The 13,821-nt window shown below is 41.7% G+C and overlaps 1 protein-coding gene across 2 annotated transcripts; it reads right to left on the bottom strand.

Annotated features, from left to right (window-relative positions):
• Positions 1-9,563: 9,563 nt before the first annotated feature.
• On the bottom strand, positions 9,564-13,798 carry LOC149917878 (uncharacterized). Of its 2 annotated transcripts, none has more exons than XR_016467017.1 (2): positions 13,345-13,798; positions 9,564-9,801 (listed from the first exon to the last, which is right to left on the bottom strand). XR_016467017.1 is itself a non-coding variant. In XM_090141476.1 (2 exons), exons 1-2 carry the CDS (start codon positions 13,708-13,710, stop codon positions 9,797-9,799), a joined length of 318 nt encoding a protein of 105 aa, XP_089997602.1. In that variant the 5' UTR covers positions 13,711-13,798; the 3' UTR covers positions 9,564-9,796. The 2 variants fall into 2 exon arrangements, 1 of the variants encoding a protein (XP_089997602.1); XM_090141476.1 differs by having other exon boundaries at positions 13,398-13,798.
• Between the last annotated feature and the right edge of the window lie 23 nt (positions 13,799-13,821).

The following is a 13,821-nucleotide window of genomic DNA, read 5'->3' as shown; positions in this document are numbered from 1 at the left end:
TTAGATTTTTTCTGAGCCCACAGTACAACTCACAGTTAGTACATCAGTTGTTTTATAGTACAAGAAAATGGAGGCACACAGGGAATGATTCCTCATGTTTATTATTCAAGAGTAGATCATGTCAGCCATAAGAAAGGAAGAAAGTTAAGTAGGAAAGTTCTGAGATTGCTGTAGCAATAGCACTTTATTTACTGTTATTCAGATACTCATCGACATTAGGAAATGATAGTATTACATTGGGAGTGCAGGATTAGACTTACCATCATAGCTTCACAATCTGCAAAATGGATTAGAAATGGGAGAGTTATATAAAAATCAGAAAGTTTGAAAACATGCAACTTAAAGTTCCTCAGCAATAATGCAGTCCTTCAAGATAAGCCAAAAAATTTCCCTGCAAGAGATGGAGATGTTAGAGTGCCAGCACAAAGTGTACCCAAACAAAAGACATCATTAGAGTGAGACAGCACAATTTGGAGGGAAAAGCCATCACAGTTTTCTCCCAGTGCTCACAGTTGCCATGGCTGCTCTTACCGTCTAATTCAGATATGCTGACAACTTATGAGTAGTCAAAAAACTGCTGAAGGTTAGCTGAGGTAAAGCGAAAGAGAAGGAGACCATTGTTTCTCATCCAGAATCTTGCTGCAGCAGTTCTATGCCACAGCAGATGCATCTGAAACATGAAACACATGAGTCTCAGAAAAAAACCTCTATCCTTTTGGACACAGGATTAGAAGCCTGATACAAACAGCCATGAAAAAAAAAAAAAAAAAAAAAAGTAGTTGGAATTGTGTTTCGAAAACCAGCTATGAAAGGTTTCTTTTTCAATCCTGACTGATGGAACAGCACAATCTGATGGAGAGGAGCGGCTGCAGCAGTTCCAGCAGCTGCACTGGGGAACCATAATACAACCCCAATGGCAGACACGTGCTGCAGTACAAGGGTCAGGGCAGGCTAGTACTTCCGTGGTGCAGAAGGCTGCTGCTGCTCATAGGATCCCAGCTGCTGCCTCCCCAGGGGCTATAGATAAACCTGGAGCAAGTAATGTAGCCTAAAGAGCTTCTGAAGGCATAGGATGAATATATTGTGAATACAGCTGAAAGTAATTTCATAAGGGAGGGAGCCTCCTTTGTAAGGGTTTCTCTTACGCAGAATAGAAAAAAAAGAAAGACCTACTTCTCTGTGTTGAGCCTGAGAAACGTGTTAGGGTGCAGCCTGTTCAGAGCACTTTTAGATTAAAAGAGAATACATTAGGAAAGCTCCAAAAGCTCACAGATGCAGGCAGAACTGTAGGGGAGATCTGTCTTTTCGTCAAGAGAAACAAAACCAAAATTGCAGAGTTTTCAACCAAGAGATGATTAGAGACTCTTTTTCCATCCCCTCCTTTAGTTGAATCAAAATCTTGTTTGAACTGCATCAGTCGGCAGGATTGTTTTATTTTTTTTCCCAAGCTGTTCTACCTATCCTTTGCACGGGAGCAGTGAATGTCCCTGGCATTCAGGAAGTGACAGCTGGCATGAGAGGAACGACCAGGGGAGTGTGGGTGGCAAAACAGAATGTGCTGAAGTTATCATCTCATCAGAGAAAAATATGTTAATATCTCATGAAGTCCTGGCACTAGCCTGGATCTACAAAAAAAAATGTGACTTGAACAATCTCAGTCTGCAAATGCTGACCATAGGAACAAAAGGAAAAAATAGGCCACAATAATAATAATAATAACAACAACAACGTGAATGTTATGAAATACTAGATGGCTTGTGGATCAGTATAATTTGATTTTGAACTGAACCACAAAAAAGCTGTTGTCTTTGACTGTTCTGCAAAGCATCGATAGTAGGACTCAGACCTATCTAAAGACTGAATTTAATTTTGTGTTCATAAGGCACTTTAAATATCTCCAATATCCCTTGATCTGTTCAGCCCAGAGTAGAGCAGGTTGAGGGGAGGCCTCATGGCCTCACAGGGACTGGAGGCGTAGCACTGAGCTCTGCTCTCTGGTAACAGCAATAGGGTCCAAGGGAATGGTGTGGAACTGCATCAGATGATGGTCAGGCTGGATGGTAGGGAAAAATTCTTCACCAGAGGACAGTAGGCATGGAACAGGCTCCTCGGAACAGTGGGCAGAGCCCTGTGCTGCCAGTGTTCAAGAAGCATTTGGACAACACTCTCAAAGGGTTTGACTTTGCATGTCTGAATCCACCTTACACAGTTAAATAGCCAAATAAAATTTCAAGCCAAGCAATTCTCCTTCATTCTCTCTCCTGGGGAGTCTCATTCACTGTTGTGTCCAGAATATGCAATGTGCTTTATAAACTTGCACAGTGGTTAGGGCACTGTGCTTGAGGTAGATGTAAGACTTTTGTTCCCTTTTCCTCCTTGATTGAGACAAGCTGGCAGGACAGGACTGACAGCCAGAGGTGAAAACAGTTCAAGACAGAATAAGAGGTAGCAAAGATTTTAAGTGTTCAGGGTACTGGATGGGTTTGTCAATCTTTCATTGCAATTTTTGTAGCTGTTAAGAAATTTAGAGGAGGGCCACAGAAATGATTCAAGGGATGGAATACCTCCCCTGTCAGAACAGGCAGAGAGAGCTCTGGGGCTGTTCAGTCTGGAACAAAGAGAAGGCTTGGGGGAGACCTGAGAGTGGCCATTCAGTATCTAAATGGGAGCTAAATGTCCCATTTAGCAAGGTCTGTTGTGATTGGACAAGGAGAAATGGCTTCAAACTAAAAGAGGGGAAGTTTAGGTAGTATATAAGGAAGAAGTTTTTTATGATATGGGTAGTGAAGCACTGGCACAAGTTGCCCAGAGAGGTGGTGGATGCCCCATTCCTGGAAACAGTCAAGGTCAGGCTGGACCAGGCTCTAAACAACCTGATCTAACTGTACGTGTCCCTGTTCATTTCAGGGGAGCTGAACCTTTAAGTGTCCCTTTCAACTCAAACAATAATGATTCTATGATTCCATTAAATTGTGAAAATAGTTATAGAGCAGGAACTAGAACCCAGATCTGCCCTCTGCCTCCAGATATACCCTTCTCTTCTGAGCTTTGTGAACCTAAAAGTCCTTCTCCACACTGGAAGTAGTGAATAGGATAATAATAGTGCCTTATTTCTTTGTTGAGGTGCTAAGGAAATACAAGTGTTTAAACGCAATCCTCTGCTGTATTTTTTAAGAATTAATGTAATAAAAAGTATTCTTTCTGAAATAAAATGATCCGTCTGTATTATAGCCCAGCAGTAACACAACTATATTAATTTGAAACAAATCCCTGATAGCATGGAGACTGTTTTATTCTGCAGCATCCACGGGAAAATCAGTTTCAGCTTGTTACATAGTAATTTCTTAGCTATTTTTCAGGTTTAATTAAAAGATGTATTATTTTCAGTATACATTGATCATTTAACATATTAAGCATTATGAACCTACTTCTACAGAATTTCCAGCTAACAGTCATTGCTCTCAATAAGAGTGCTACCGGGTGATTTTAGCACGAGGAGGCATATTTTGAAAACACGTTTCTCCGATGTATTTCTGTGTTCTGCCAGTTACTATGCTGTCATTTAAGTACTCCTGCCTCCCTCTTGTGGCTGCACCTTTAAATTCAAGTTGGAACAATTGCAGCGTAACCAACTGAGCTCGTAATAGCTACCTTCTTGATACAAGCACCCTCCTTAATTTCGCTAGAAAAGCCCCAATATGTTTACAATATCCCATACAAAATTTTTCTGCCTAAGGAAGAGATTCTTCATCACTTTCACGTGGGAGCAATTGAATATGTGTGATAAAATCACTCATGCTGGTTACATATTGTAATTGATTCTGAATGTCCAGATGCAAGTTAGCCAAACGTACGATCTACATTTAGTAGCCATTATGGTATATATACATAGGTGGTGTGATATTTTCACATAGTGCTGGAAAGTCTAGACAGTTAATTTTGTAGTCAACTCTTCTGATGAAGTGAAGCTGCAAAATCTCATGTCCTATACATTTTAAGATACCACTTTGCCCTTTCCAATCACCTGCCATTGAAGAAATAGCCTTTTCCAAACATTAAGAAATTCAGCCCAAAAAAACTAACTGAAATAAAAGACTGTATCTCTCAGACAATAAAAAATAATATTTATAATAAAAGCTATGACAGCATTAAATTGGTACCTTGGAATGATAGGGCCCTAGCTGAACACAGTTCAGTCCCTCCATTGTTTCCTTAATCCACAGGAACATCTTCTCCCTTCAAGGCCCTTAGCAGATTACACCAAATGTAGTGTAATTTACCTTGAATGTCTCTTCTCTGTGCCCTTATATTCTTCATTCTTTAGCAACTTGCACTGATATCAATATAGCACATTGCCTAGAGCAACATTCACGTGAATTGTTTCTTGAAAGCCACAGTTGGAAACTAGGCAGGAGGGACCTAGAAATTTGTTGCAAAGAGTGCAAAGAGAATGAACTGTACAGCTGAAAGATGACTGCCGTGCTTCTTGGTTTGTTAGATCTAAAAGAAAATGAGTCTGAAGTTCTGCACCACTTACTCACATCCTCCAGCTTCATCTCCAGTTTCAGCTGACTTTGGCAGGAGAGAAAGAGACTTACTTTGACCAATCACACACTTATGCCAGTGATATGGATAGAGATACTATCACTGGCTTTGAACGTACTCTCATCTGCTCCATGTTAGATGATACCCATCAGCACCTCCTTGGCTGCTGGCCAGTAAAAACATTCATGGGAGTCGAGCCCAGCACCGCACAGACTCTGCCAGGAGCTGGCTGCAGCAACAGCTACAAATTCTTGAGGAAAAGTCATTCCCGGTGCCTACAGGCCACATCCAACACGGGCAGTGTTGAGCCCTTTATATCCATTAATGCTGACTGCATCTGTACATGTCCTGTTTGCTTGGCATAACAAATTCAGCCAGACCTGGGCACAACTGCATCTCTGTTGGATCAGCCAGAGCACACTCCACAACGTATGGGGTGGCAAGCACCACGTCAGCTTGTTTTTCCACCCTACAATGTGTCTGGGCATCTGCTCACCTGCTCTTTGAGAGCATTGGATACAATAGGCTGTGAGAAGCCATTTTCAGGGGCAAACCTCTTGGGCTGGGGATAAATCTGCCCACAGAGAAACCCCCAGGCAATTCCTCTGGGAACTGTTAGGCCACAATTTCACCCTTTTCACAAGCTTACAAGTTGTTGTTCCTCAGATACCACGTCATTTGTGCCTCATCCCTTCAGGAACCATACTGAGCCATACTGAGTAGCAGCATGGATAAGAGAATAGTTACAGTCCTTAAAGAAAAAATTAAGTTGCCTGAAAGCTCTCTACTGGAAAAATTGCTTTCTGCTCATCATGTGCTTTGACCATATGAAAAAACAGCAACCAACACTGCAGGTGCAGTGGATGTGATAGGATGGCTCACTACATATGTTTGAGAAAAGGGAAATAGAGACATAGACTTGCAGACTCTGTTTAGAGTCTGCCTCTGGGGAAAAATGAGATGGCTGATGTCAGTAAGTCGTAATGCAAATAGAGGAAGATTTGTATTTGAAGATGATGTTTCAGACAGAAAAACAATCTTTCATTTAGAGCAAGGCAAGAGTAGGAAGAAGCAACTGAGGAAAAGTATGATCTCAGATCTGTAAGAGCAGCTTCACGGGTTTTTTGTTTGTTTGTTTGTTTTTATTTTTTGTATGTTCGCAGCTTCAAAATCTTTGTATGCACAAGACTCCTGGGTTACACACCATTTAGCATGAAGACAAGTGGAAAGGAGCTCTGGAAATAGGTCACAGGTTAGAAGTGGCAATAAATACCTTGGGTTCTATAACTCCATTACAGGATGAGTTGGGCTGGCTTGTTCCTGCTGTTTTCCTTTCTCTCAAAGCCAGAGTCTTTGACTGCCCAGCAGTCACACTAGTACAGCTTTGCCAGTAAGATAATTAGCCCAGCATGGGAACTCCATACTAACTGCTCATAAGCCATGGAATGGCCACAACCAAGTTCACGCTCACTATTCCTTGCTAGGAAGGCTGAACACAGCCAAAACTGAACTGGATTTATTTTCTACAAATTTCCATCCAGTCCTGTGAAAAACAATCCTACAACTCATACAGTGGAAAAAAAAAAAAAAAAAAGATAAAGAAAAAAAAAAAGGATTTATCATGTCTGCACGATGCATTGCATGTTGAGACCTGGAAAGGACATAGGATCACCACCAAATAGACTGTGAAGTGTAGGATATGCCCCTATTTTTCCATGAAATGTGCAGCCTGCTTGCCCCTAAAACAGCTCTGAATGGTCCTCAGCAATTCAGGAGACTTGCTAGGCCACTCATCTGGGTAGAGAGGAACTGACTTTTTACCTGGAGGCAGTGAGTATCCAAAGAAGAGCAAACCTGCCTTGTACAATTAATTTTTAGTTTATTGACACACAAAAAAATATGTAAGCATGGGACAAACTAATCCCACGTGCAGCCTCTCACCTGCAAGCAATGACTAGCCCACATCATACATATGCACTCCCAAATGAATGGGTTATGATATACACAGACCAGCACCCTGTCACAGTTACATGCTGTCTGTATGTATTCTGGCATACTCCATGGCAATTACTTTATCATAGGACACCACATGGAGTAAGAGGTAAGCAAGGCTCCTGAAGTCACTCTGTAGATCACTGCAAATTTTTCACTATTAATCTTTTATCCTCCAATGCCTGCATAAATCAGGAATAACTTTGCTGAAGTGAATTCAATTTTGCTGTGGACCTTCACACATTGGAGCCAGAATACATGGCAGTAATTGGTGAAAACCTTTATCAGTACGCTGGGTAATGCTTTGCTTTAGAATCAGTAATGTAGGATGTTGTATGCAGTGAGAATCTAATTGGTATTTGAAACACAGATTTTCTGCTACCTGAGTTCCTTGTTGCTAGGCTTCCTGGCTCAGAGCCAGCACTACTTTGGCTGTTGTCGGAACCTCATCACAGTTGAGTAGCCGTGATTCACAACAGTTGCAGTCCAAGTGATTAATCTTAGTCCTTAAAAAGCGCTTAGGCAAGGTAGCTCTGACAGAATATGTAACTCAAATGGGTTCCTTTAGCTCACACCTCTGCAGAAGTACTTCAGCCTTCAGAATTTTAGGGGCTTTTTTAGCTATTTAAATAACTCAGTGCTCTATATTCTCATTATGAATCATTTATCCTGTAGAAATCTAAACAGTAGGCTGAACCTGAACACACACGCAAAACAAAGAAGCAATCTCTACTATAAAACCAGCAACCTTCCTATTACAAGCATTATTGCTTGCTTACAGCAAGTGGAGTGTGCATTTCAGCAAAGACCGATTATTTTTCAACATAAAGGAGTCCTGGAGGCTTTTCTGACAAAGCATTTGGCAAACAATGCTATTTTGAAACATTTCCTCCACTGGTCACTTATTTCTACTCCTGTCAGCTCCTGCAGTTGTGCTAACGTCTTTTGTGGGGTTGCCCTATGAACTAGATCAGAAAACTGATCCAGGTTAAAAATTAGCCTGCAGAGAACAAAAATAAATGGCACAGCAAGGAACTGGCACAGCTGCAAGAGCAGAGAACAGTGGCACAGGGAGGAAATAAGCACAGGATTGTACGGAAAGGAAGTATGGATGCAAAAAATCCATGTAATCACTGAATGCACTAGGGCTGGGAGAAAAACAGCATCAATGTCTCAATTATTTTTTCTTTTCAAACTTAGCATAGTTTTGTCAACCAGAGATGTAAAGGAAACTATCTCTGATCTGTAAGTATACCAGCAGAAACTCCTCCCGAGATGTAAATAAATGCACCCTGTGGCAACAGCCTAGAAAAAGTCAGTTGCCTCCTCCAGCTGTAACTGATTAAGCCACTAGAAATAGCTGCTATAAAGACCATGGGGTAAGACACTGAGTGGTTTTTTTTTGAGGGTTAAGTTGAGGGAGGTTAAGGAAAGTGAAAGTCTAAAGCTGAGGAGGTAAGAGAATTCCTAGAAAATGAAGAGCTTTGCAAAATTTGATGTGGAATTTGTACTAAAATTGTGATGGGAATTGTGATGTTGAGAAGAGAAGGTTTAACTGTTAGTAGTAGCTTTACAAGAAGGACTTTGGGTTGGCCCCTGGATTTTATGATATTGATCCTTACCCTCTAAAGGCCTGAGACTGCTTCTGTGGGTACACAGGGTCAGGAGTAAGTGTAACAAAGAGACAATAGTAGGTGGTCATCTTCCAACAAGGGCTTCAGCAAAGGTGAAAGTTGTGTATTTTGTGTGAAGGAGGAAGATAGCTTTTTAAAGTAGCTAGGTAGCTATGTGACATTGCATGCATAACTAAGTGCATATTTTTATCATCCTGTTAAGTCATACTCTAATGAGCAAGATGTTTATTAGTTGTTTTCAAACAACTGTACGTAATCAAATGATAAACAGTCTCAAAGTGTATTAAAGCTGAATTCTCCATGCTTCCTACTTTGAGTAAGCACTTTGTAAAAACGTGACAAGCCCGAGGCTCTAACAGCCTAATCATGATAGAAAGACTTAATGTGCAGCAAAATCCTTGCCAGCCCTTGTCTGGTCTAGCACATCATGTTGTGTACTCCAACCTTCCAAGAAATTAGTAGACACAAACCATGTTTAGAGCATTTTAGAGCAAGGTTTGGCTCTTTGTTGGGCTTTGATGAGGACAATTGTACATATGTTGGACTCTTCAACTTAGTGTTGGTGTGCTTTGGTGGAGTGTGCTGTCAGGCTTCAAATTCTAGATACAAGAGCAAATCTATCACAAAAAATGAAGTTTCTTTGAATAAGACTCAAAGAACCTACTAAATTCAATTTCTGCCTCACTTAAATTTTTTGGGGGGGGTAAATCTAGAGCTGGAGGCAAATGGGATGTGAGCTTACAGACTTTTGTTTCCAACTATTAGACTCTGTAGAGCAGGCTGTCAGAAGGAAAATTTCATTCAATATATTCTTATTAAATTCTAATTAAAGGATTTTTATGCAACACCTCAACACTGATAGAAGAAATGCTGGCACATAATGTTTATGTAATAAGTCACTTCTAAATCTTAAGGGCTAGCTGTATCTAGAAAAGCTTCTATATTGTGTATGTTGCTATCTTCTGCCTGTGCCCAAAATGTTGAGTTGTGGTTTAGACCACCTACAATTCTTTCAGCTCTGTAGGAACACATAAATAAAAAAATCTTGCTTTTTATTTTTAAAGTTGCATTCTTTTTGGTATAGTATGTGGAAGTAATGAGAGTGAGTTCAATGTAGAGAACTGTCAACGTTTTTCTGGGCCAGTTCAGCCCAGTTTCATAATTAATTGGGGCAGAGGGACCCATGGATCCATGCCCTGGGAGACGGGGAAGAGGGTTAGGGAAAAGGTAAGGAGATGGGCCTAAAAACAAAATGGCAGCAATGAGCTAAGGGAAAATGTTAGTTTACTAAATATGATAGTGGAATGCAAGATAACACAATATAGTAAAATATAATTGGAATTGAAGCTATTTAGAAAAAAAAAAAAAAAAGAAGAAGAAGAAGAGGGAGTGTCCAAAACCAAAAGCCTTACTCTAATGCTGAAAGTGAGATGGCCAGGGAGTACACATTGCAGACACAAGCAGTAAAAGAAGGAGCAAATCTCATTACTTGTATGGCATTTTATTTTTGCCTCTAAATGGAACAGTAAAGCCTTTTGGGAGGTGTAATTCTTCTCTTCTGAGAACCAGGGACCCAGAAGTATCAACAATCCATGGAATTGGAGCATTAAGTCCACATCATAACTTCATGCTGTGGAATACCGATAACAATAATCATAAAACCATGACAAGGACATAAGTTCTAAACTCACAGTGTATAATCATAACTTCAAGCAGCTTTTCTTCAACTACCTTTTCTAGACTGGATTTGTTCTGTTTTATCATTTTAGGATGTGCTACTGCAATTTAAAACTATATGTGTATCTCATTCTACTGCAAAACTGTTCTATCAAAGTCTGGGACAAAAAGTTTACTTCCTTGACTGATGGCACCCTCAGAAACTTTTGAGAAGCATTCATTGACTTACCTTGCTTTTAAGGAAACAGTGTAATACAGTAGCTCTAAATTGTAAGTTGCCTTTGTACACATAGTGACTTTGTCAGGAAAGCTACAATAGTAGATTACTACAATGGACAAGAACTAAATATGGAAAAATCAAAATGCATGCTGCTAGTAAGTCTCAGTTCAAGACATGTACATCACAGGTTTGTGCTCCTTTACTATGGTTGAAATGAATTCTCATTTCCTTGCTTAATACTCTCCCTGCCCAGGGCAGAGGGGAATGAACTGACACAGCTGCACTTAATGAGCTTTTCTGTGGTTTTGAGAGCTAAGAAGTTGTAAAACAATCTTAGACTATCTAACATGAGGTGTTGCTATTCTTATTGATCAGTAATGTTTTCACAGAAAAATTGAGGGCACTCTGACTGAATACTGGTTCCTCCAAGAGAATGAGATTGGGTTCATTCACTGTCTGCTCTTGGAAGACAGAAGGGTAGCTTTTGTTCTTTTTTATTATTATTTTCAGATGAACAACAACAACAAAAAAGAGACAAAAAACAAATGAAGATGATAACTTAAATGTAATCTATTTTGATTTAGCATCAAAATTTTGTGGTTTTCATTTGCAACCTGGTGGCTTTCAGTGGAAATCACAGGTACTTAGCAACTTCAAGTCTTTAGACTTAAGTATGTCCCACCCTAGCTCCTCAGATTAGCAAATACTTGTACATCAGCTCTGCTTTTGAAAAATATGGAAGATATCTAAGAAGAACAATACATTACAGCTTGCAAATAAATTTAGAGTAGATCTGTAATCAATATAATGTACATAAATGAAGAAAACTGTTTTGTTTTTCTTTCTCTTCCCTCATCTCCAGATTCCTTCTATCACCTTAAAGGAAAAAATCTCTTTTAAAAGACCTAGGTACTCTGACAAAGGAGATGCATTAAGAACATAGCCGTAGTTCCCTTTGTGCTGTCTTGGCAAGCTAATGTCACAATGGTCAGTCACCTTATTTCACTGCTGAGAAGAAATGAGGGATGCTTCTTGTACCAACAGGTATTCCTGCGTGTTTGGTATCAGCTATAAAAGATGGTGGAGTTCAGTAGAAAGAGAGGTGATTATGCCTAGGATTGAATCTGAACTTTGTTTATTCCTCAGGAAAGGATCAGCTTTTGATTTTTGGACAGAAGTTTTTCCTTTGTATTATCAATTGGAACTATTTGCTTGCAAAGGAGGGAGTGTACCCAAATATCAACACCCTTGCTTTGGGCATGAAGTGTAATAATACATTACTGTGCAGTTCAACCTTAGTGCAATGGCCAAAATGTATAACTGGCCATACCTGGTGAAGCTACCCTGAGTTGGCAATGGTAAGAAACCTTAGAGAGAAAGAAGACAGGATAACGAGCAGGCTTAACGTGATCCACAACTGGCAAAAAAAGAATAGTTAGCTATAGTAGTAATGCTGCATGTAATTTATGCTAATGATGCTAAGTCATCAGTGTTGCTACTGAAGTATATGTATACATGCATGTTAATCCTGACAATGCTGAAGTGAATTCATTAACAGCAATACAGTAGGGCAACTGAGGTGCTGGGGTAGCATGGAGTGAATAGAATTCAGAAAGTGCCTAATTCACTTGTTTTACCTCAGCTGAATTGCTGTTGAATTAGATGGACCATTGACTTGACTCAATAGGTGGAATTTCTCATGAGGGGCTTGATTTGATTCACGGCAATGCTTGTTAAAGGAGCTTGTGGGTTACAGTGCCACACAGTAACTTGATTCTGGTATCTGTTGAAACCACGACTGGATCTTCCCACTGATCTGACCTTCTGGGGGATCAGAAAGGAATGTGATACCCCACTGAGCTACTACTGCTGTAGTGTCCACGTTGGTTTTTGAATTACAGTGAGTCACTCTGGAAAACAGTGGGGTTTCTGGTCTATCTAGGGAAAGCAATTGTGCTTAATGTTGAAAAGAGGAAGGGTATCAATTGCAATCCGATTAATTTGTGGTGGAGTGCCAGTCACTTCGGCAGCTAAAACTATTTGTGAACTCTGGCTGTGAATGCCCTCACTGATATCTTTCTCAATTTTTACATGATCATTTGTGCAATTATTTAAAGTGTAGAAAATGGAAGGCCAAGAGTGTTGGACAATTTACAGATTCACTTCACAAATCCTCTGTGAGAGATTACTGCCTTTTTATTGGAGACATCAGGGTGAAATAACACTAGGACCTCAATTTCTGCTGCTTTTTCAGTACAGCTTAGGTTAGAACATGAGTTACAGCTGCTGAGGTGGCAGACTCTCATCACTCCTGTTGGTTATGCTGTGGGAGTGGAAAATTCCAAGAAAAAAAAGAAGTAGAATTGACAGCAGAGGATGGTAAAAATCTGTCCCATGTAATTTTTGTTGGAGCTCCAGCAGTATGTGCCATGAACAGCGGAGTTGGTTCATCAGTCACATGCCTATACAAGGTCTGCCCTTCAGAAGGGAAAGGAGGTACTCACTACCACAGAACTAAAGCATCTAGGAGGATGGAATGTGAAGGTCTCCTCTATTCCCTAACAAATTAATTTTGGTCATAGGCTACCAGACAGGAGTTACTAAACATGTTGCTTGGGCTAGATAGTAGGTGGGACTTCAGACTGAAGCTAATGTACCAAATATGGTCTGTAGTGCAGGTTTTTTTGGTTTTGTTTTTTGCTGAGGAGATGGATGTAACAATTCCTTGAGCACAAGGCTGGAATTCAGTGTTGCTTTCAATTTATGCTTGAGCAGATCTTATACAGGTGGGTTACTGTTGGAGCTCTAAGCTGTGTTCAGAAGTTATCCTAAAGATTGAGTGAAGGTGGCAGTGGGAAAGTTAGCTGATATAAAGCTCCTCGTGGTTAACACTTTCCTGTATTACATGCGTCTTGCAAACTGCCATGGAGAAAGGGGATAAACAAAGGGAATGGAAAAGAAAGAAAAGGCAATAAAGAGGGCAAAAATGGAAGCCAAGACAAATGGCAGAACCCTGAAAGCAAGCCAGCAGTTCTCAGCGTCTCAGATTCTGTGAGGAACTGCTAATTCTGCAAGCGAGTGAGGGCCCGTGAGCCACAACACAACCTGGACGCAAGCAAGGTACAGGTGATTCGACTTTTGCTGCCTCTTCCTGCAGCTTTCTGTCACCAGTCTAGGTAAGTGTAAGCCTGGGCCCTGGCTCTTGTAGCAGGGCCAGCTCAAGGCTTGGGACCAAAGGCACCAGCGCCTGCTGGGCCAGGCGGGGCTCCTGCGTACCTGGAACTGCACAGTGAGGGACTGACACCGAGGAGCAAACCACTCCTACAGACCGAGCGGAGGCGATGTGAATTCCCACGTCCCGCCCTGGCCTCCGGCTCGCTCCGGGCCGTTGTTAGCTGCCGCCTCACGGTGGGCAGCGTCCCGCCGAAATCCACTCCGTCGGGCCCATCGCAGGCGGCCGGGCCGCAAAGCGGAGGCGGGCTGCCCGCGGCAGCCCCGTGACGGCAAGCGTCGCGCGCGGGGCGGGACTGAGACGCGGAGCCCGCCGGGGCAGCGCGCGAAGACTTCCGCCTCGGTACGCCGGGCGGCGCGGCAAGTAGACGAGCGACCTCGCTTGGGGACTTCCGCCTCAGTAGGTGTCATGGCGGCGGGGCGGGCTCCTCACGTGACGGCGCCCCGCGCGGCGCGCTCTCGCGTGCTACTCTCGCGGTATCTGCCGCCCCCCCGCGCGCGTCCCCCGCTCGCTCTGGCCGC

The sequence above is a fragment of the Phasianus colchicus genome, chromosome 5 (genome assembly GCF_987193195.1).
Source record: "Phasianus colchicus chromosome 5, bPhaCol1.hap1.1, whole genome shotgun sequence".
Taxonomy (NCBI): domain Eukaryota; kingdom Metazoa; phylum Chordata; class Aves; order Galliformes; family Phasianidae; genus Phasianus; species Phasianus colchicus.
This window is presented reverse-complemented; position numbering and strand designations above follow the sequence as displayed.

Bases quoted from the DNA above. Each gene is read 5' to 3' on its own strand.
- LOC149917878 (XM_090141476.1), bottom strand. From the start codon at position 13,710: ATGACACCTACTGAGGCGGAAGTCCCCAAGCGAGGTCGCTCGTCTACT.